This window comes from Brachyhypopomus gauderio, chromosome 1 (genome assembly GCF_052324685.1).
Source record: "Brachyhypopomus gauderio isolate BG-103 chromosome 1, BGAUD_0.2, whole genome shotgun sequence".
In the NCBI taxonomy this organism is placed as follows: Eukaryota; Metazoa; Chordata; class Actinopteri; order Gymnotiformes; family Hypopomidae; genus Brachyhypopomus; species Brachyhypopomus gauderio.
The window spans coordinates 7,653,029-7,676,593 of NC_135211.1; the positions used below are offsets into that span (position 1 = coordinate 7,653,029).

At 48.9% G+C, this 23,565-nt stretch overlaps 1 protein-coding gene across 1 annotated transcript in view; it reads right to left on the bottom strand.

Annotated features, from left to right (window-relative positions):
• The window catches only part of piezo1 (piezo type mechanosensitive ion channel component 1 (Er blood group)), a 64,901-nt gene that overhangs the window by 33,761 nt on the left and 7,575 nt on the right, over positions 1-23,565 (bottom strand). The window contains exons 2-5 of the mRNA XM_076974558.1: positions 12,401-12,496; positions 2,238-2,360; positions 1,793-1,835; positions 1,403-1,556 (exon numbers count right to left, since the gene is read on the bottom strand). Coding sequence (XP_076830673.1) covers positions 1,403-1,556; positions 1,793-1,835; positions 2,238-2,360; positions 12,401-12,496 — 416 coding nt within the window. The remainder of the gene's footprint in view (positions 1-1,402; positions 1,557-1,792; positions 1,836-2,237; positions 2,361-12,400; positions 12,497-23,565) is intronic.

The window sequence follows — 23,565 nt, forward strand, 5'->3', positions numbered from 1 at the left end:
TTGAGAGCAGAAACTAACGAAAACACCCCCCCACCCCAAAAAAAAACCCCTACATGCTTTTGTACTAACAAACATTTCCAAGAGCCAAAACCGCTCCTGTTTGTTGGCTGTCTTCAACGCAGGAGAGGCGAAACGCCTTGTTTAGGCATCGGGCCTCGGCAGCTAATTAAGCCGTGAAAGGTTCGATTTTTCCAGGCAGCAGCGTACGGGAGCAGCGCAGCGTTTGTTGACCCAGTTGCCTTGGCAACAGGGGGAGGATGGTGCGCAGGCAGACGGAAGAAAGGAGAAGAAAGAAAGAAAGAAAAGCAGAACGAGGACGGAACGGGAAAAGAAAGCGCTGGAGCGCGAGCCCTCACGAGGGATGATAGAGAAGCGGAGTGTGTGCCACGCCGAGGTTGTGACGCACTGCACAAGGGTTGAGTGGTCATGTTGAGTGGTTGTAAGACCATATGCATGTGTGTGTGTGTGTGTGTGTGTGTGTAAAAAGGGAGATAGGCAGGGGGACTCCCGTTCTCACTAGGGACGTGAAGATGAGAGAATCCTCACAAAGGCCTCCTGTAGACATCAATAGGGACACGAGTCCATGAGGTGAGTCAGCAGACATTATGAACTCCAACTACAACAGGAGACATGCTAGCCTGTGCGTGACCTGCGTCCAAACATACCAGAACAAATGCGTTTGTGCTTTGACCCTCCACCTTCGACCTTTGGGTTTGGCGGTAGAGAGGCGGGCGGCGGTGGTGCGTGTCGGCGTGGAGCAGACGCCATTCAACCCCCCCCACCAGACCTTCACCCACCAGACCTTCACCCACTCCCATGGGAGAGAGTCAGCTAAAGAACGCAGGACCGCACATCCCAGAGCACAGAGGCTACGGTGGCAACACCACCCACCCCACCCACCCCCAGCGTGCTAGAGAACCACACAGAAAGCCCTCGGTTATTCTTTCACATCAGAAGAAAAGGGTGGAGGGGATCTCGCTCCAGAAGGGGACTTTGCTCCAGAGCCATACTTCTTTAAGTTCTTTTATTTAAAGAATGTATAAGCAAAAATGACTGAATGATTGAACAAAATGCGTTAAAGATTCCACGGCGTATAGTTTTCATTCCTCCCCTCTCGTCTCTTCTGACCAGCTGGAACTTGTGTACGCAGTTGTAAATAACAAAACAATATACAACAAAAACCCCCTCTGTGTAGAGCAGAGCATGACGTAATAACAGCCTGGAGCCTGCAGAACTCAATCACACACACACACACACACACACACACACACACACACACACACACACACACACACACACACACCACAATCTACAGCTATAAGAGCCTCAAAGTAAGAGAAAAAGGAATGGCTATTTCATACGAACACACACAGTGACCGGGGGCGAGTGGCGGTGCACTAACCTGTCTGCAGGGTGTACTGCGAGCCGACGGCCCCTCCCCCTCCTCTCCCTTCACTAGTCGGCTACACACCACCATGGTGATGAGCGACATTAGGAACACGCCCAGGTCAGGGGACAGGAGCCTCGCCACATTCCAGGGGTCATCCAGGGGCAGCCTGCAGAGGGCGCCACCACCGGCAGCCATTTAGGACATTCTAACGCTTACACCATTTCCAGATGGTCGTATTTACAGACGCTGGCTACCATTTACAAATGCCAGTAGTTTGTGTTGGTGGAAACAGCTTGAAAGCTACTGTACTTTATGTAAACAGTTTCACATTTTTATTGTTATATGAGGCCATATTTTATTGTTATATTTTTACAGCTATACGAGGCCGTATTATGCACGTACCTGGACAGCCCGATATGTCTCGTCACCGTCTCCCATGTGCTACCTGTGGACATGCAAGACAAGCACAGGGCAATTAGGAACCACCTCTGCGGCAGATGAAAGCATTGAAGACCCTTCCCACAGGCCTCTGTGCGGTCACCAGGGATGGGGTCGGCCTCACGCTCCCTCTCCCTGACCAGGGTCTGCCTGCTGACCCATGAACCCCTCTGTTTGCTCCTCCAGAATGAACCGGGACGGAAGAACTGAAGCTAACACAGAGCTAGCTACTAACAGAGTTTGTTCGCATTTTAAACAATAACGCCTTCATGGAACCTATCTGCCTAATCTTCATATTTGTTAGTCACAGAGGCTGTTTCAGGTACTGTTGCCCTGTGCTGCACGACTGTATGAAGTATATGATGTATGATCGGCCACTGATCTGGAATCAGGCACACAGCTCACTCACAGTTGTGTCCCAGTGCATCGTCCAGGCCGGGGACGGTGTAGAGGCAGATCTGGAAACAGACGTGCGCCAGTACAAACAGCAGACTGGTGCTGAACAAGGCCTTGATGAAACGCCCAGTATGCCCTGGAGGGAGTGAGGGGGGGGGATCAACAGGGAGTGAGAAAATACAAGCAAACACAAGAAAGTGTATCTAATAAAACATTATGTAGTCAGCAATAAAGTATGTCAAAAATAGGATGAAATGTTTCGAACTTTCATATTCAATTTTGCACGAGCCGAGCAGGCTCTTTCTGTTGTGGTTAAGTTTATGAGGGGCCCGTTACATGCTTTGCTAAGTGTAAGATAGTCAGTAGTGCGGAGTGTCTCTTACATCATCCCACCCAGGAGCTGCTTGGGAGACTTAATCAGTTTTGAAATAAATACGATTACTCGGAAGAACCCAAAGCTGTCCACACTTAAGATTATTGGAATTGTTCTCGATGAAGACATCATGGGAGCCTCCTCCACCTCGTTATGGAGCGGGGGGGAGGCACAGTGCAGGGTGAGAGACGGCGTGCGGAAAGCTCAGTGGCGGAGGTGTCCTCCAACAATCTTTACCCTGCTTTCATCACAGGGCTCGGAGGAGAAACCGTGACTGATGACGCCCGTGAACCTGTCAGCTCCTATTACAGCTGTTTAACACGCTCGCAATAAAGCGCAGAGGAACAAACATTAACACCCCCCCCCCACGACAGCAGACCCACACACTCCTCCTGCGAGGCTTAAGCGGAAGGGAACCGCAACCCCTCCCTCCACCACCAGGGGGACTCGAGCAGCCTGGGCAATTAAGAAGGGCTCCGTGTCATTCTGATGATGACGATCAAAACAGGTGGAAGGCCTAAAGATGTTCCTACGACATGAAAACCAAAACCAGATTCTGACCAAGCGGGACCTGCTCGCTGTGCGCCACTAGAACGGTGAAGCCCGAGTGAAAGGGAAGGGGACGATCTCTGGCTTTTATGTGGCCACGCCATCATCATGCGGGGGACTCTCTAAATCCTGATGAGTCATGCGGGGGACTGTCTAAATCCTGATGAGTCATGGCAGGCTTTGGAGCATTCGGTAATGGTGTTGGGATTTCCCACAGCTCCCTTACGGTTCAGAGCCAAAGCTTCGATCTTCGATCTCTGCTGTTGCGAGGCAAATATCAGCAGAAGTGCCCCGACGCTTCTCCAAGATGCGCTCGGCCTTTCGCTCACCTTCCCTCGATTGCCTGCACACACGCAGGTCCCGCCTGCTAAACCGCTAATGCCTTTCCAGCCTGTGTTCTGGAACGAAGAGCCCCGTCCGGAGGCCGCGAGTCCAGCAGAGAGGGACACTAGGACCCTGGAGATGACCTGCGCCTGTACCCTGGAGGTAGATGCAGATTGCTGGGGTAGAAGGTAAGAGATCTTGTAGGTATTGTACCCAGCACATTACACCATTAAACGGCTCCGATGTTCTTTCTCCGCAGGCTTTCACAAAAACATCTGTTGATCTCTGGGCTTTGATGGTCTGAAGGCACAGAACAGCCTGTTTTGAAAGTCTGTAGACTGTTCTGATCACTTTTTTCTTCTTCTTTGAAGAAAGTTCAAAGCGATTTAAAGAGTCTAGTCTAAAGAAAGCATACTTTTAAAAAATATTCTGTGGGTCATAGGATTCCTACCTCTCTGTTCTTTAAAGTGGTTTGTAGTGGTTTTTGGACCAACTCGTTTTGTCTCCAATACACACACTCGAATATTTGCGTGGTTGAAACAATTCTTTTGTTCCTGTTGTTTGCTGCTGGTATAACACATGCTGGTAACTCTAGCACGTCTACATGACTGGTAACATCTTCTGACCCACTACTGAACATGAATGGGTTCACTATTCAGGACAATAGCGGGCACTGTGCTGTACTGAATTGCTGACTTGGACCAAATAGTTTTGACATTATGCAATTAATAGCACTGTTTTGGCCGTGAAATGTCCCATAAGCCACTAGAGTATGAATCCTATTGATCATAATGGTAATATAAGTAGGAGGTGTTAGGAAGGCAATTTAATTTGGGTCCTACATATTACTTACAGCAAGAGACAAGATTAAAACCCTGACAGACAAGCCGCCAGCACATTTGCAGATGACCGGGGATCATGTGACCACAGGTACTCTGGTCCAATCAGCATAGAGTGGCATGACAAAAGGAGAAACTCCCAACTCCCTCCTGCCCCGCGAGGGAAAGAAGAGTATTTATTCCTACTTGGTAAGGCAAGCCAGCGCAGCATGTGATTATGGGAATGTGTTCACGCTCAGTCTGTCATCATCGTGAAGGTCTGAACACTCCGCTTTCATGTCTGGGGCCTCGACCTGGACTCAACTACTCATAGACATTCCATTTGGGTGACTCCTGCTTTTTTCTGAACCATTTTGTGTTCTGAACAATATTTATACCATTCCGTACCACCTTCCTTTGGCCCTTATCCATTTGTAGGAGATATATATATATATACAGCACTAATGTAAGCAATGCTGCCCCACATGGCTGATCTGCATTGCGGTAGCGTAATTAACAACATGCCCTGCGCCGTCTGGCTGGATCCCAATTCAAGAGGCGAGCGGGAGCTCACCGCAACATTCCACCTACAGCAATAAAATTAACAACACTAAAATAAAGCTTTTAAAGAGCCCACAGGAAACACTTCTGGACAGGCCCTGCGATTAGCGCTGGCGGCTCAGCTCGCGTGGCAGAGGGGACGTCCGTCCGAGAGGACGCTATAAACAGCAGGGCGGACATGATCGTACAGGATTCTCTCTGACATCTCCCAGAGGCTTTCTGTGAGGCAGTCAGTGCCTCTCACGTGCTTCCGTATGGATTACCCGTCTTTGAAAAAGGAGGCGGAAATATATTCCATTCGTCATTTAGCACTTCGCAGGCCTGCGTGGATGACTGGTGCCGGAGCAGCTGCCGTTCTCTCAGTGGGCATGTTCCAGTCAGAGAGAGGTGAGGGGGCGGAGTCAGAGAGAGGTGAGGGGGCGGAGTCAGAGAGAGGTGAGGGAGTAGAGTCAGAGAGAGGTGAGGGGGCGGAGTCAGAGAGAGGTGAGGGAGTAGAGTCAGAGAGAGGTGAGGGGGCGGAGTCAGAGAGAGGTGAGGGAGTAGAGTCAGAGAGAGGTGAGGGAGTAGAGTCAGAGAGAGGTGAGGGGGCGGAGTCAGAGAGAGGTGAGGGGGCGGAGTCAGAGAGAGGTGAGGGGGCGGAGTCAGAGAGAGGTGAGGGGGCGGAGTCAGAGAGAGGTGAGGGAGTAGAGTCAGAGAGAGGTGAGGGAGCGGAGTCAGAGAGAGGTGAGGGAGTAGAGTCAGAGAGAGGTGAGGGGGCGGAGTCAGAGAGAGGTGAGGGGGCGGAGTCAGAGAGAGGTAAGGGAGGCAGAGAGAGGTGAGGGGGCGGAGGCAGAGAGAGGTGAGGAGGTGGAGTCAGAGAGAGGTGAGGGAACGGAGTCAGAGAGAGGTGAGGGAGTAGAGTCAGAGAGGTGATGGAGTAGAGTCAGAGAGGTGAGGGGGCGAAGTCAGAGAGAGGTGAGGGAGGCAGAGAGAGGTGAGGGGGCGGAGTCAGAGAGAGGTGAGGGAGTAGTCAGAGAGAGGTGAGGGAGGCAGAGAGAGGTGAGGGAACGGAGTCAGAGAGAGGTGAGGGTGTGGAGGTGTGTGGGGTACTGGCAGGTGCTGCAGGCTGGCAGGCACTCTCGCTCCAACTGCAGGGCTGTCCTGACCTTTATTTATCTTTCCAGTTTCTTCCAACTTTACTTTATTTATTTTTAAACAGCCCGCCTGCATTTCTCTCCAGTGACGGTCTCAAAAGCCCACCCCCCCTTTCACGCTGACCCCTCCCCTGCTTGGGCTTTCACTCGGACTGTAATAAACAGTCCGAAATTTTCCATGAAATGAGATCGCTCATATGCCTTGTGTGTTTTTACAAACGTGGTTTTGAAGACCCACACCTGACATGCCTGCACTCCTGTAGATGCCCCTGACTGGGGTGGGCTGGGGGTAGCAAAATGCTGTCCCCACTCTCTGGAAAGAATAACAACCCAGCGAGGGGAACAGGTTTGTGCCTCGACACCTCGACTTCCAGCCTTAAGGGGGTGCGGGATTTGAGGTTCGCCTGTCGCTTAGTGTGAAAACACGAAGAACCATAACATTTCCTGACCATCTCATTACTTTGCACGCTAAATATTCAATGGAAAGCATTTAGAGATGCAATTTTATGAGTAAGACCAGGAAACATAAAAACCTATTTATCAAGTTGCAGTAAGTAAACCGAACGCATTCAGCCGTGTTGAAAATGATCTGACTCACAAGCTGTTTGGTTTTCCAGTAGCTATCCAGGCAAAGAAGATCCTTACATGGGACAGGCAGACCTGGGGCTGGGTGAAGGCTGCAGGCCCCGGGGGTTGCGTGGGGACACGTGGGGGTGACGTGGGGACACGTTGGGTGGCATAGGGACACGTGGGGGTGGCACGGGGGCGTGAAGGGACTACACAGACCCTTCAGCTCACACATGCAGTCCACAGGCCCTTGGCAATCACTGGCTTGGCCGGTCTGTGAGGGAGCGCGATGGCTCTGCTAGCTCTATTACTCAGAGCCTCGGAATGCTCCTTCTTACCTCCGTTTCAAAACAAATCCTCCCAATCTTGATGGCATACCAGTACCTCATATTTGCTTCCAACTGTTGCATGTTTGCTCTGTTCAAACAGCGAAAAAGTAAACGCAGGATTTAAAATTATGCAGAGGCATTAAGGCATGGCTTCTCAGAGAAGGCCTTGCCCAGATGGACCAGGTTCCTGCTCCAGCTTCTCATACTCCTGAACTGAGCTGTGGAGCTTCTCCTGACCTGCTGTTAGAAGCTGCAAGACAGACCGGACCGTGGAGGCCAGAGGACTGGACCGAGACATCCTGCATTACAGTAAGGACTGAAAACGTGAAACCTATCATAGCTGGAAAACATTCACAACCCCCCATCTGGTTCGTCCTCCAACTGCCCCACTGCCCCAGTGGACGATGGAGAGACATCAAGGCCTCAGCCCACTGCTGGACTGGGGGATGAGAACCCCCATGGGCCAATGCTCAGATCTCCCACAAACATCTGAGAACATACGCACTTCCTGACTGAACTGCAGTGCATTTCACAGAACATGACGCTAAGTGATCGTGGAACACGAAATACACAAAACCGGAACGGCTGAACAACCAAGATTCTCCACAATTCGAGTGTACACAATCGGACATCTTCATCTCTCCAGCAAAAAATACGTGAGCACAAAGTTTAGAGAGCGCCGAGTCTGAACAGCTAAACCCAATGCATCTGTGTTTTCTTCATTATCTCATAAAGTGATATTGCCCTTTTCATTTCGTTCCTTAAATATCCAGGATCCCAGGTTGTAAACCGAGACCTCTCTCTCTCTCTCTCTCTCTCCTCTTGGCTGGGTGTGTTTCTGGCCTGGAGACATCATCTGGACAGCTTCTTCTCTGGACAGATGTGTTCTGCATTTCCTTCAACACTGCCACATTAGTCATTAATGGCCATTTTGACATTTTTGACTCGAAAGTGTGAAATGTACAAGGTCTGTGGAAGCATATACAAACAAGAATATTCATCACCTTGGAAACCCTGAAAACGAGTGGATCAGAGGGTTTAACAATGAATACAGCATATGTAGGACAGCACAGAGATGGTGGAATAGAGACACAGCAGGTGTGACACACGCACACACACAAACGCGCGCACACACACAAACGCGCACACACATACACACACACACAAAGAGGTTTGACTCAGTCCTTAGAATATTATCTTGAATGAGCCACCCTGAGAATCACCAGTGAAAGATACAGTTCACAAGAAGATCCACCCACACACACACACACACACACACACACACACACACACACACATATACACACACACACACACACACACACACACACACACACACACACACATATGTACACACACCCACACACCCACACACACACACCCACACACACACACACACACACACACACACACACACACACACACACACACACCCCATTTGTTCCCAACTTATCAGTTGTGGTAGATGACAGTTTGCTATGATTGCATAGGGGATTTAGATCCTATCGAATGAGTCATGTAATGGACCCTTTAAAAAGCATGGCACCCAAATGCAGGAGATCTAACATGGCCATGCTGCAGGAATCCGCGATGATGACTCTGTACGTTTTATCAGCGAACAACCCCGACACGGAGCCCGGCGAGACCGAGCAATCTCTGCAAGCCGCTCGGGGACTTGGCTGGTGGAGTGGTAACAATGGGACAGGGATTTAACAGGCATGATCCACCAGAACACCAAGAGACCGGAGCACCACCCTTTTCTGACGGGAAAAGGGTTTTAGCGAGGTCCGTTTGCCATCCATTAACAGCAGAATCAAACTGTATATGATTCTGATGGAATGTTTATGCATTGCCAAGGCAACTGCTACAAGCCCCGTGTGTGAGGGGATTGTAATGTGGGCATTGCTCTTGCCTGGTGTGGAAAAATACGTCAGTGGTTCACTAGAAACATTGTTGTCTAAAGAGTAAAAACAATGAAAATAGTGCGTATTCCACTGACAGGAGAGAGGTTTCTGGCTGAGGTCTGACCAACACAAAATGAGAAACATTATTAATTGGCACTTTTGACAAAAAAGGTCAAGAGTTAAACAGGTCAGCTAGACCCACTAGAGACGCTTCCCTTTTGCGTTTCTGGCGAGGAAACTGCGGGCAGGAGTAACCCTGACCTGAATGCATATCCCTGGCCGCCGCTCCAGAGGAGTGATCTCCACTTTCCACTGTCGGGAAAAGCCCCCCCACCACCCCCCCGCTCTGCCAGGCCCTGCCTGCACACATCTGTCCCGGCTGCCGGATCCAGAGCAGAGAGGGAGCAGCTAATCCTCAGCTGGAAGGGAGGGAGGTGGTTTTCATTAAAGACATTAATACTCCTCGCTGTCAGCTCTCAGTCTGCAGTGGTTGGCAGCTGAGGAGTATTTCCTACAGGGGATTCTCCTGGCACGAGCAAATACCCCAGATTTAATGAATATCCACACAGTGCTTCAATTACGGGCGAAGAGACAGACCGACACGTCCAAAGTGGAGCCGACACGGCGGTCACAGCCCAAATCTCATACATAATGAGTGATTAAAGCCGAGATTCAGAAAACCCCTGTAATGAGGAGTTCCTCCCACCCGTCCCACGTTTTTAAACTTTGAGTGCGTTTGTCAGGAACAGAAGGAGGAAGTCTGAAAAACTTGATTCCCTCTGCCATCTTATCACGAAACAGGAAACGTGATAATAACATTGCTTCCTTGGAGCGTGACAGAGTTGATAGATTGGCCTAACAATACTATGGAGACTGGCCTGCTCTCTGTGTCATTTCTGTTCTTGGTCAAGGACCCGCTGAATACCCAGCGTTGTAGAGGGCCAAGGGCACCAAGCGGCTCCCGGACCTGAAACCAGACCCATTGTTTATTAGCCATCTGAGAAGAAGCTGGCTAGTTTTATCTTTCTAAATAAAAACATGTTTTCAAGGATGACACTCTTGTGTGGCTCCTGCCTGTGTGGGCAGGAGCGACTGAAGTGATTAAAGCCATAACCAGGAGAAGTTTTCTCCTTCATCCTCAAGACCTGCAACATGCCGACGTCTAATCGAATCGCCTGCTTAAACTGCACATGAGATGAAGAATCAAATCGAACTGCTCTGTAGCCTTCAGGTAAACCAGTTTATGCTCCATAAAGCAGGTTCCCCACAGGGAGGCGGCCATGTTTAAAATAGGTTTAGTACTGAATCTCTGAAGCAGCCAGGCTACTAAGCATCAATAGAATGGTGGTTTCAGGACTCAGGAGATTTAGGAGATTATTATTATACAAATACAATAACATTCATTCTGTTAATTAATAGAGTTCAGGGTGTGTGTGTGTGTGTGAGACAGAGACTTTTAATTATTCTCCAGTTATTTAAATTATTCATCAAACCCCCTGGTGGAAGGTAAGGGAACTGCACCCAAGCCACTGGTGCAGGGGGGGAAGTGATAAAGACGCCCTGGTTCCCGCAGCTCTGCACTGGGAATGCTGGGACGCTTGGGAAGACGGATTCTGGGAACGCCGTACAGTAACCAGGGCGCCTGACTACACACAGCCACAGCTGGCCACAGCACTGACCTCTGGAACGAATGATCAATAGTTACTGAAGGGAGTCATGGAAAAATGTAGAACGACGGGGAATTCCTAATAAAAGAAGAACTGTGTTACGAATTCATAAAGGCTTAAGAGTGACTCAGAAACCACAAAGCATTACATTGCCAGGCTGAGTCAACATACAAAACAGTAACTGAATGGTACTGTTGCCAAATAACAAGACATCATGATGTAAACTCTGAACACAGATTCAGTGGTAGTGTCAATTAGTGGTATTAAGTTGATTTAAGATGGTCTTAGGTACTGTCATTAGTTTAAGTGCTTCTGTAGCTCACACGAGAAAGCAGGTAGGGCATGGTGCCAGCAACACTGAGATTATGGGTTTGATTCTCAGGGAGCACACACACACACACACACACACACAGGTGGCTCTGTATGACCCCATCTACCATATCCCTGCAAATGTATAAAATCGTAGGCTCAGCCAATGAATTCGACATGCTCCATCCAGAACGTTCCTCCGAAGCCCCTCCCCCCCAGACCCACCGTGTGGTGTGTAGCCTCACGAATATGTGCTGTGCGCATACGCAAAATAACTGGACGACGGGGAAGGTCTCCATGTAAAGACAATAACAGTTAGTACAGCTGGTGCTTCCCAGAGGCCCTCTCTCCCGTCTCTCAGAGTGTCTGCTATGGGGAGAGCTGTCCGATCATAAGGACGGTTTAGACTACCCTACAGCCTGGCATAACTGAGCTTTTTGCCAAGCCTTGCCACCGTCATGAATGGACACTGCGGTGTGAAATGCTGTTTCCTTAACAAGACGGTTTTAGGGTTTCACTTCCTGTCCTCCTCTTTGCTACAAATATCATTTCCTCAGGTCAGCATTGACAGACAAAACAGTATGCAATGCCGTTTTCCTCAGGAGCTGAAACATGACACTAGGGGTGACTCATAAATGCCGGGCCGCACATTCCTGTAGGTGCCGTTGTATTTGGTGATTCTTTGACAGCAACTCTGACTCGAGTCTGATTTCTGTAAGACCTGGAAGATGTAATTATGAGATCTGAAACTGTGGACCGACACTCTGATAAATCAACCTTGACTGTTTTGTACCAATCTACACCATCGTCCTCCTCCTTTCAGCAGAGAGATCAGGCCCGGCCTTGGAAGGTGTCAGTACCTGATCCGCGGTTAAATGTAAACTGCCAACACGTCTACTCATATCGCGCGATGCAGCTCTGCCACTTAGAACAGGAAGTGCCTCTTATCAGCTGCTGCCGGTGTGACCCTGGATATCTGCCCTGAACACCACAGAGACCGATCAACCTTACTGAAGAAGACCTGGAAAAGACCCCCTACCCATGGCCAATTCTGGATTTGAAAGAACCACGGACGGTAATTTGGGACGCGACTAAATGTCTTTCAATGTCCATGGCGCCTCTCTCTGCCTCTGCCTCTCTCTCTCTCTCTCTCTCTCTCTCTCTCTCTCTCTCTCTCTCTCTCTCTCTCTCTCTCTCTCTCTCTCTCTCTCTCTCTCTCTCTCTCTCTCTCTCTCTCTCTCTCTCTCTCTCTCTCTCTCTCTCTCTCTCTCTCTCTCTCTCTCTCTCTCTCTCTCTCTCTCTCTCTCTCTCACACCAGGGAGGCTTCCGCTCGGTCAGGACGCGGTGGGCTGTAATGGACATTCCCGTTCCTGTAGTCTCCAGACGGCAAGTTGCGGCTTGGAGAAAGCGTCCACATGCCGGGGAGTGAGAGCAAACGCATCCGGCTCTGCTCTGCGCTGCGCGGGTCGGCCAGGAGGAAGAACGTCTGAAGAACACAGCTCAAAATATGGCCGAGCGCCGGCGAGCAGCCGTCCGGCCTCCGTCTCCTGCTAGCCAACGTTAGCCTTCCTGAGATCGTGTCTACTTCGTGTCTGTTTCGCTTTGAGGAACATGTGTAGGACGGGAAGGAGAGCTTGCTTACCTCGCAACGTCTGCTTGTTGGGACAAAGGAACCATGGCAACAGCAGCAGGTAGAGAAGGTACACTAAAGAGAGGGCGTTGTAGCGAAACAGGCAGGCTGTGTAGGGAGAGAGAGAGAGAGAGAGAGAGAGAGAGAGAGAGAGAGAGAGAGAGGAGAGAGAGAGAGAGAGAGAGAGAGAGAGAGAGAGAGAGAGAGAGAGAGAGAGAGAGAGAGAGAGGAGAGAGAGAGAGAGAGAGAGAGAGAGAGAGAGAGAGAGAGAGAGAGAACACAAGTCAGTAGGCATGTGACACGTTTGCCCTGAAGTTACAGGAATAGTTTGGCTAAACATGCTAATGTGACTCTATCGGGGAATGGCAGACGCCGGCATGCATTTTCAGTGACGGTTTGACCAAACCAGTCCTTCAACCTAACAACAACCCTTTATCACAAATCAAACTACACATGTAACACACAATGGAGGCTGCAGCTTTCCCTCAGGTATTACATAACCAAACTAGAGCAGTAAATTTAGGCAAGTTAGGTAAACACGAGCAGTACTGACCTGGCGGCTGGCCCAGAGTACTGAACTGGAGGCTGCCCCATAGTACTGAACTGTTGGCCTCCCTATAGTACTGAACTGGCAGTCGCCTTATAGTACTGAACTGGCGCCTGCCCCATAGCACTGAACTGGCGGCTGCCCCATAGCACTGAACTGGCGGCCTCCCTATAACACTGAAATGGAGGCTGCCCCATAGTACTGAAGGCCACAGTCACACAAAACACAAGGAGAGAGTCGCAGAGCGACAGCGTGGCTGCTAACAGCGCGGCTGAACCGGCAGGTCACTGGCCAAGCCGCAGAGGCGGACCTCACACAAGCCGTGCCTATGGGTCCACGTGCCTATGGGTCCACGTGCCTATGGGCCCCTGTGCCTATGGACCCACGTGCATATGGACCCACGTGCAATGGGCAGTGGAGGGCAGTGACTTCGCCCTGTTGCACATGAGTGGATGGGGACCAGGACTTAATTTGAGCTGGATCCTGCCAGAACAGAATCCGGGAAATGTATGCCTCGATCCAGTAACTTTCAAGCCTACTAATTATAAGTTATGAAGAAATCTGTCTGTGTTGAACCAATTAATTGAACAAATAATTATATAAAAGAAATTTTTTAAACACAAGATCCACATTCAGGCTTCCTAAATTACAGTAAGAGCTCTCCCTTTTAGAGATGCCTTTTTGCGTCTCCCCTATAAAGCTAGTTATACTTTCGCGAGTGACCGTAGCGCGCGACTCCGCACACCTTGTGCAAACCTCCACGAAGGCGTTTATACTTGCCACGTCACATTCTATGCAGTGTTGTCCGAAACGATATGATGTAGTAGTATAAAGAAACACCCCTCAAAAACAGGGAAAGGAACAGTTAACTGACGAATTTTAATGTTGCGTTGTGTTTCAGATTTGAAAAGTGCTGGAATTTAGGCTATAGTACTTGAAAATGCACTTGAAATGCACTTCTGCACATAAAACACTTATAAAACACACGTAAATAATTTAAAAGTAATTTATATATACAAAATGGCTTGTTATTTTGACATTTGTGCGCCTAAGCGTTGAGTTTTGTGTGTGATCCGGTGACATTGTTGCCCTCAGTGACCCCTTGTCTCATGCCGCTGTTTGCATTCTGGAAGCGTCTGATTTACAAATTAAGCACTAATGGGGATTATATATGTCATGTACACTTATCATTTGCCAACAGACCCAAGACTAAGGCTGCATCATGTATGTTTCTTCCTCCCTTGCCCCGCCTCCAGTCTTACTGCCCCTCCCTTCGCCCCGCCCATCCGTAAGCCTTTCCATTACGTGGGCAGAAAGCGCCTGCCAAGGTGTGGGGCTCTGGAAACACCTCCAGCTGACAGGTTCTCCGTTCTCAAGCTGCTCTGGGAACGGAGACTGACAGACGTCTCCAAAGGGATGCAGTGTGTTTAAAGGTCAATGAAACTCAAACAGATCCAAGACATGCCCAGTAATATGTGCATGCACCTGTACACACTCACTCGCACACGCACACACACACACACACACACACACACACACACACACACACACACACACACACACACACACACACAGCCCTGAACTGTGCAGTTCACTCTCAATAATTTTAGGAAATTATGGTAATTCAGGACTAAAAAAGCCCAAAGCTATGCCCCACTACACCACACATTCTACAACCAAGTCTTTAAGCACATAGCCATCAAGTTATTGAGAAATTGTGCGCGCGTGTGTGTATGTGTGTGGGTCACACAGATCTCATAGGAATCAAGTATCTAAAATGAGGTTACCTCACCTTAACTATACAAAACATACACACGCCATTAGAAATCCACTGCTCTGACATGCATTAGGCAGCTGAAGTTGCACACCCCTCCCCGAGTGGTACAGGCCGTGCTGAAGCTGCACACCCCTCCCCAAGTGGTACAGGCCGTGCTTAAGTTGTACACCCCTCCCCGAGTGGTACAGGCCGTGCTGAAGTTGCACACCCCTCCCAGAGTGGGACGGGCCGTGCTGAAGCGCAGGTAAACCCCGCACCGCAGAGCTACCCCGCCGGGAACACACTGTGCCACCACCATCTGTACCAACAATCCAGCAAATGTATAGCTACTCCTGCTCCGCCCACCTCGAGCCCAGCTCCGCCTCCGCCTCACGCGCCTCAGTAATGAGCGCTTATTTTAGACCACAGTGCTGACACTGTTTACACCAGCAGGGTTTCTGTCTGCTCCCCACCCAGACAGTCTCCACTCCTGCTTCCATTAGCAGACGGATACGAGGCCATTTCACCACGGGACCAAGACCACAGGTACCCGGCAAGCTTTGGGTGGATGTCTTCTGAACGAGGAGGCACCACCACCTCCTCCGCGTTCCTCCGATTCACAGAGTTAGTACCAGACACCATGCTGGGGCCTGTCACACACACACCCGACAGCTTTTAGGCTGAGAAACAAGCAAAAAAGCATCCACACAGCTCCCAACACACAGTTTACCTCACCAGTGGTGAGCTGGCTGGTAACACGTGCCGCTGGCAAAGTAGGAGACAATGTGTGCTTAATTTTTGATTGCAGGCATATTGCTCTGTTGTGGCCCGTTGACCAGGGAGTGCCGGCGTTAACAATGTGTCTTGACTCAGCAGGCGTTTGCTACGCTGACTCAGCGATATGGCCTGGAGGTCTACAGGCTACATTCCATACAGGAATTGTCTAGAAACCTGTCAGTACGCATTACAGCCCCACGGCTGCTAATAAACATCTCCTCCTTCTCCCAGGACCCAAACCCAAAGCCAGCACCTTCCATTCTGGCCTCTCATCCTACCTGTGCTTACACAGACTCATGGGAAATGGGTGTTCTACTGAAATGGCAAATAAATAAACAAACAAAACTGAATCCAAAAATAAATACATTTTTAAAAATCAGATCAGGTTTAGATGAATAAAACATATCTAACACTTTCATTGCTGGAAATACGGAGAGTGTAAAAACAAGTTAACAAAACAAGTTTGGTATAAAAATAAGTTCGGCTCATTTTAAAATACTCCCTCACACCACCAACACACACACAGCATGTGTATATAAACCGTTCCAGGCAGGAGTTAGGAAAACTGAAGCAGTTACCTGAGACTGAAAGGGAACATTGGGATTGCACTGAACTACAGAATGCACACCCACCCACACGCTTATAGGTATCTACATGTGTCTACATGTATATATTTACAAAAACATATATACTCAGTATATCTACGTACAATCTCCCATTTAGCATGAGGTGGATCTCATGCCTAGGAACGTGCTTGTTTCTGAACCTCATCCATCCCAGCGGAACACGCGGGCGGAAAAGGATCCATGTAGTGGTGGGTGATACGACCAAAATTCTATATCACGATATTTTTTTTTATTATATCGGTTTCATGGTATTTGACATCCCCCCATGTATGATGTATTAACTGCATTGATTATGAAAATAATTACTGCAGTAGAGTGGTTAAGAGTACCCTATTCCACTGTTAGAAAAATGTCTCGATCTAAGGATTACATGTAATACAGATTTGCATGACCTCACATGATCAGTTTTCAAACAGTAGCACTAAAGTAGTGAATGAATCATATAGCATGACAGTTGGAGTAAAAATGCAAAACCTTTTATTTAAAACATTTTTCAGACAACATCAAAACTGTAGGGTTATACAACTCATTTGAACCAGCTACACGTAATATTATAAATTGCACACCAGTTTGTTAATAACAAATAAAGAGGTTTTTTAGACAAAGTAGACAGGGCTGTTCATCAATGATTGTATTATACTGAAAAGTCCCAAATATCTTACCTTTAATTAAATAACAATCTTTAAACAAATAAATAATAACAGTGGTTGAATACTGGGGAGACGGTACCATCTCTTAATGTGATAAAAAGCGAATGATTTCAACCACATGTGTATTTGTATAAATATGTAACTTAATTAAGCTGAAGGTGCTACAAAATATTGAAAGTGCCGTAAAAGTGTTTGAATTTCACCTTGTAAAGGTATATGAACCCTGCAAACATAACTTAGTGCAAAACATAGCGCTGAGGAGCGGAATGCACGAAGTTCGAGGTGGCCGAGCTTGACACGCGACAGCAGAGCCCCGCAATTGTGTCATTTTTGCCGCGCGGACCCTCACGCCTGTCGCGACGCATCAAGTATAAGCAGCTTTATGGGTGGTGCAGCAGATTGCTCGTTACCACCAGCCGCCACAACTTTTGCTCGACAGCATTTGCAGTAAGTGACTGGTCCACGTCCGACCTTTAAAACCCCATGTACTTCTTGAGAACAATCACGGCTCCTTTCTTTAACAAAAGTTCCTTTGGGGCATCATATTTTACTTCAATGTTTGGTAGAATTTGTGGTTCAGAACGTCCCTCGTTTTCAGCAAGCTAGATTTGCGCTCTGTTGCATGTGTGCTTAGCGGCGCAGCAATAAAAAGCGTCCCTTGAGAAACAATTAATGTCTGTGCTGCATTCCGGTCACATGAAGGCTATTTAAACCAACATGACTGGTATATGAAATATTTTTATCATACAAAAATAAAATAAATTAAAAAAAACCACCGGTTTTGTGTGCGAACCGGTATACTGCTCAGCACTACTCTCATGGTTCTCCTATGGGCAAGGCAGCTAGCATAACGGCTAGCATGCTAGCAGTGTGTCTGTTCACGGGGGGGGAGGGGCCGCTGACTCTTATCTACATCTCTGCTCCTACCTTGTCCTCTAGGGCAAGCCGCCTGCAGGGAGAGGCAGGCTGTCTGGTCCAGCCCTGCCGGTTCATTCACAGCCCAAAAGGAAATCCTGTTCATTTGTTTAGGATCCTGCAGTGCAACTTTTCCATTTTCCTGCATGAGACTCAGAGATGATGATTTCCCAAGGATCTTCTATGAAGCCCATTTGCAACTAATTAAAACCTGATGAAAACTCAGTGGTGGTACAGTTTATGTTCAGGCAGAGTTCCTGCTGGGGCTGGGGGTCGTTGCTGGGGCTGAGGGTAGTGGCTAGGGCTGGGGGTCATTGCTGGGGCTGAGGGTAGTGGCTAGGGCTGGGGGTCGTTGCTGGGGCGAGGGTTATGCTCCCTAAACCGAGGGGAGGGGGGTGTTTTACTCTCAAGATATTGGAGTAATATCAGGACGCTGTTTGAGAAATAGAGAGGCACCTGTGTTGTTCCTCAGCTGGTTTGGGGGAGTCCACAACACCCCCTCGCCCCCTGGTGGAAGGTCAGGGGAGTGCACCCAAGCTGACCCTAACGACAGGTGCAATCCAGCCTGCAGGTGATGGAGAAAGACATCCCGGCTCCCGCAATCCTCCCGGGAATGCTGGGACGCTTGGGAAGACGAGGTCCGATCGCACAGTAACCAAGGCACCTGGACCTCACACAGCCACAGCTGGCCACAGCACTGACCTCATCCCATAGGCATGCAACGTGCGCCAGAAGAAGAATGTTTAGGAGAGAGAGATTGACACGTTGGCTCTAGAAGCATCTAGAAGGGCTGCCTTGCTCTCCGTTTTCTTCTGTTTCTCAATAACCCAGTGTTCTGGCTTGCCACAAAAGGCTTTAGTCTCTTTAGTCTCAACCATCAGAGGAGCGAGCGATTGAGACCTCGGAACACCGTCCGCACCTGCGTACACAGACGTGAAACTTTGCTGGTCGTGGGAAACGTGCGTTGGCTGGTGGGAGCTACCTGATCTCTAGCACACAGACTACAGCCCTCTGATAGAACACTGAGGACACTTACGTGCAAGAGGCAAGCAGGCAGTGCGTGCGTGTCCGCATGTGCACCCAAGTGTGTCACGCAACTTCTGACAGGAATCCCCCTCATCGTAACATGCACACACACACACAAGTGCACACGAAAACTGCCGATGGCCCCTTTTGCTGTTATTGTTAACCTTAGAGGGCAGAGCAGACATTCCGCCACTGCCTGAAGAGAAACACACACCCCACACACACACAGACAACACACACACCCACACACACGAAAGAGTGCTCAGAGTATAGAAGAATATTCGAACCGCGCCCCAGGCAGTGTGGAGCTGGTCTCCAGTTTCATTACAGTGGCCGGAGAAGACAGGATTCTGAGCCCCTTTTCCATGATGTAACCCTGTGAAGGTCCAGTTAGTGAGTCCAGTTTGCACACACACAGAGTTTCTGTGGGGAACCCAGGTGTGTAGCAGCCCTGTGGGCAGTTTGCATGGCTTTTCATGATGCTTTTCAGAACATCTGCTGAAAAATGTCCCACTCAGTAGGTCCCACTCTACAAGACTTCCTGAAGTGTAATAACTTACAAACACAGTCGAAAAAAGACTTCTGGCCAAATCAAAGGATAAACTCACTAATAATACGCATGTGGATGACGATCCTCTGAGAATCACCCACAGTCATTTCAGCAGTTTCACTGTGTGCTACTGTCTCCATAGAGAATGTTTATAGCTACCACAATAAGCACAAGCATACATCATACAGTTATGAATGAGCAGAAAACATGATGCTGATTAAGAGAACTTCCCCCCATTGTACACACTGACACGCAAATGCTCAGACAAACCACAACTGAGACGGACGTTTCCAGAATCGGTCGTGCCTAACGACCACCCCCCCTCCTCTGTATACATCTTCCTCCTCACCCTCCTCCTCCTCCTCCTGCACTGTGCACACAGGGATCCATCTCTCTCACTCCTTCGACTGCCGCACAAAGACGGTCCTTAGTGCAGAACGCCTGGAACAAAGCAGAAAAGCCCCAAGAAAGCAAAGCTAAGCTCTTCTTATTAGTGTGAAGGGGTTGTGTGTGCTTGGCCAGAGGAAGGAAGGCTTGTAACAGCTCACGACCAGTGTGGGTGAGTGAAACCCGGATTATCCACAAATATGAATAAACTCCCTCCCCCACAAAGAAAAAAAATGAAATGTAGACACAAACGAAACTCAGCTCTTCTTTAAAAGAGAACAGAGGACACCGCAAACAGAAAACGAACTGCTCAGGCTGGCACAGAGACACGCAGTCAAACCCCCCCCACCCCGTATTTCCGCAAGCACTTCCTCTAAGGTGCAGTACACACACACATACATATATATATATATATATATATATATATATATATATATATATATATATATATATATATATATATATATATATACACACACACACAATGCATGTCTGTAGAAGCTCTGGGCCTTTGCTGTGGCAACGGGACCAGGGTTTGTGGCGGGCTGCTTGCGACTGCCGTGTGACTCAGGCATCCGCCGGCACCGCCCTGAAGCGGTAGCCATCTGGGTAAGGCTGAGAGTCAGGGCCCGGCCCATGTGGGCACGAGTGATAACACCACCACCCCCACACAGCAGAGGAGGCAAACGTCTCACCTCGGTCTCGCGCGTTTTCATCCGCTCAGAGGGGCAGAGACGGAGAGATAGAGGAAAAAAAGGTGGGCGGCGACAGACAGACAGAGGCACAGAGAGACAGACAGACAGAGGCACAGAGACAGACAAATGGGGCGACAGTGTCAAGAACAGCTGGGAGGATATTACACCATCTTGGCTCGGGCTCAAATCCCTGGCTCAGACAGGACGATGAAGCCATTTTCCACAAAACATCCAGCAACAAAAGCAACATTCTGTACAGAGCCGACTACGGCCGGCGTTGTGAAAGTCAGACGCTGTCCGATTTCCCCCTGCGAGATAATGAAGCTTGAAGACACATGCACACACCTCATTTTTACTGTTCAACACAGTCAGATGGCCTTTTCAGATGGTCCTCCCTCTCAGATGCCCCCCCCCACATATATATCTATATCTCTGTTGAACATCTCCAAACTCTCTCCCATCTGTGTCACTGTCCCTCCAGAATTAATCGCTCTTTCCTTCTGCCTTCTCCTCTTCCCATCGATTATGCGATCCGGCTGGATTTTCTGCAGTCTGTGGGGATTTGAGGAGATCGCCTTGCTGGGAACGGAGAGGTCCAGCAGGAGGCTTCTCGGGGCAGGCGAGAGAGGAATTCTGGGTGAATCCAACCTGCCTCCTTTCACCCAACCTGCCATTTCACACAGAAACACAGCCCTTCCTCTTCCAGGAACAGTCAGTAGGCTGTGTGTGTGTGTGTGTGTGTGTGTGTGTGTGTGTGTGTGTGTGTGTGTGTGTGTGTGTGTGTGTGTGTGTGTGTGTGTGTATGATTATGCAAGTGTCTGTGCATACAGTTAGAAGCACATTTAAGATGTTTCCCTGGTGCATTGGGACTTTCCTGACTGTCCACGCTGTAACCAGTGACATAACCAACAGACCGAGCCCACGACGAGGACCCGCCCCAGTCAGAAGCATCCACCATACAGAAGGTGCAGGCCCAAACCACCATTCACGCTTCACACTGTATAGATGGGAGAGGTCAGTTTGAGACGGTTAACAATCACAGCGGCGTCATGACCGCGGTGTCACTTTTCAGCACGGCAGGGCATGTGGGGTTGATGAGGTAAGCTGCCCTCAGGAGCGGGGGGTGAAAACCACAACGCGACGTATGTGAAATATGAAAACCGCAAGCACGCAGGGCCCACAAACACACGTGAATGTGCAACATCGCTAAGCAAGCTAGATGCGAGTTTGTGTGGCGAGGTGTGCGACAGGTGCAGCTGTTCACCACGCCACTCAGCCTCACACACACACACACACACACACAAAACCATTCAGGGCGTCAGCATTTGTTTACTAGCCCGGCGTCTCTCTCACCGTGGGCAGCTAAATTGCCCTTTAATGACCACAGGCCTGAGCAGGGATCACGTTCGCCTGCCATGAAGGAGACGCAGCTGAGGGCCCCGGGCTCCCCTGCCCTCGGACGACAGCGGCAATTAAACGATACGTCTGAAATGGGTCTGCTGGCGTCAACAGGCACCACCCCCAGCACCCAATGAAACCACAACTTTACTAGGCATGCTGTCCCTCCATATGCTTATCTTCATGTATACGTTTCCTCCTCCTCCCTCTCCCTCTCTCTCTGGAATGCATCATAAACACACACATCCACAGATTACGCACACACACACACACACACACACACACACACATGCATTCTGCAGTTTGGTGCCACAATATCTTCACAGAAAATCTTCTTTCTCCTCTCTCGAGGCCAGACAGGCAAAGAGAGGTTCACACGTGTGAGGTGTCCACGGTGAAGCATCTCCACACCTCCTGACCCCTCGGAGCATCACAGACGTCGCATACAGCAGCCTGACAGGAGGAGAAACTGTTGCAGGCGGGGCAGTTATTAACGGATAACACTCACTGGAGTGAACGCTGGTAAACAACATATGAGGGATGAGTGTTTCCATGACAGCGACCGCCAAGCACTAAAGACAAAACAAATCTATTAATCATCACCGTCACTGGGGAAAGGACTATTAGCACCTTATTAATCACAAGATTGTTGAATTACTATCCTTAAATGAATGGCCGGTTAAGGGGTTTGAAATGTGTCTGTGCGCAAACATCTCTGCCTAAGGACAGATGGGTTTGTATTAATCGCAGCTATTACTATTGAATTCATTCTACCAAAGGATTATTCCTGAACACATGATTTTTCAGTAAATTAACATGTTTTTTCCTATAAAACTCGGAATCCTAAAGCTAAATTATGAACTGTGGTTCAGCTGAGTGTAATGTCCTTCCTCCTCCTACATACTCCATCCGGGATGGGCTTCAAATCAGAGTTTTCCCAGGCCCGGTTTATTTATTTACTTTTTTAATATATTATTTCTTTTTTCACCAAGCCCTGGAGCCTGAGCAATGTGACTTCCCATTACAGTGTACTGTGAGCATGCTCAGAGTACAAAAAAAAAGGTTTTACCACCACAAGCATTTTAGACTTTAATTACAGACAACACAAAAGCCCTAGTCTAGCTAGATTTAGAGAAATAAATAAATAAATGCACAAAGATGCTTTGTCGTCACTATTCATATGTGACGACTGGCGGCATTTCGATGGTGACAGTGAATGATGGCTTTGAGGCAAAGCGTGTGTACGTTCACGTGTGCGTGTGTACATATGGGCGTGTATCCTAAGTGCATGTCTGTGTGCGTGCGCCACTGTCTTTCACCAGATCTCCGCCCATGTTTATGCAAATGAGGGAGGCTTCTACGATGGCCTGCACCGCACTGATTCGCTGGCACGCAGTGGTAAACTCTCCTCTTCTGGCTTGGCCACACCCTCTTAACTGCACCTTTTAACCTAAAACAGTTCTCTAGACACCCAGTTGAAGGGCACACGCACCAAGCAGTACCGCCCTTCTCTGGACCTCCACGGCAGACGAACAACAGACTCAATGTTCAAGGGAAACAAAAGACATTAAGAATCTACAAAAAAGTTCTAAATTCTATCAGTTCTGAGTTCTAAAAGTTCTGCATTGTTCTCCATCTCCTCTACGAGCCTCCCACGAGACGTTGTCACGGACATGTACCTTCTAACCTTTCCTACTAAAATAAAATTTGTATTTTGAGCCAAACCATTCTGTGCAGTATGCAATTTCAGGTCTGCGGGCTCGATTTCTATTCACGCACACCTCCAAAAGGCTTTCAGGGTTTGAGATCCAAGACTCTGGGATGCACTGTCTCTCTCACAAGAGAAGATT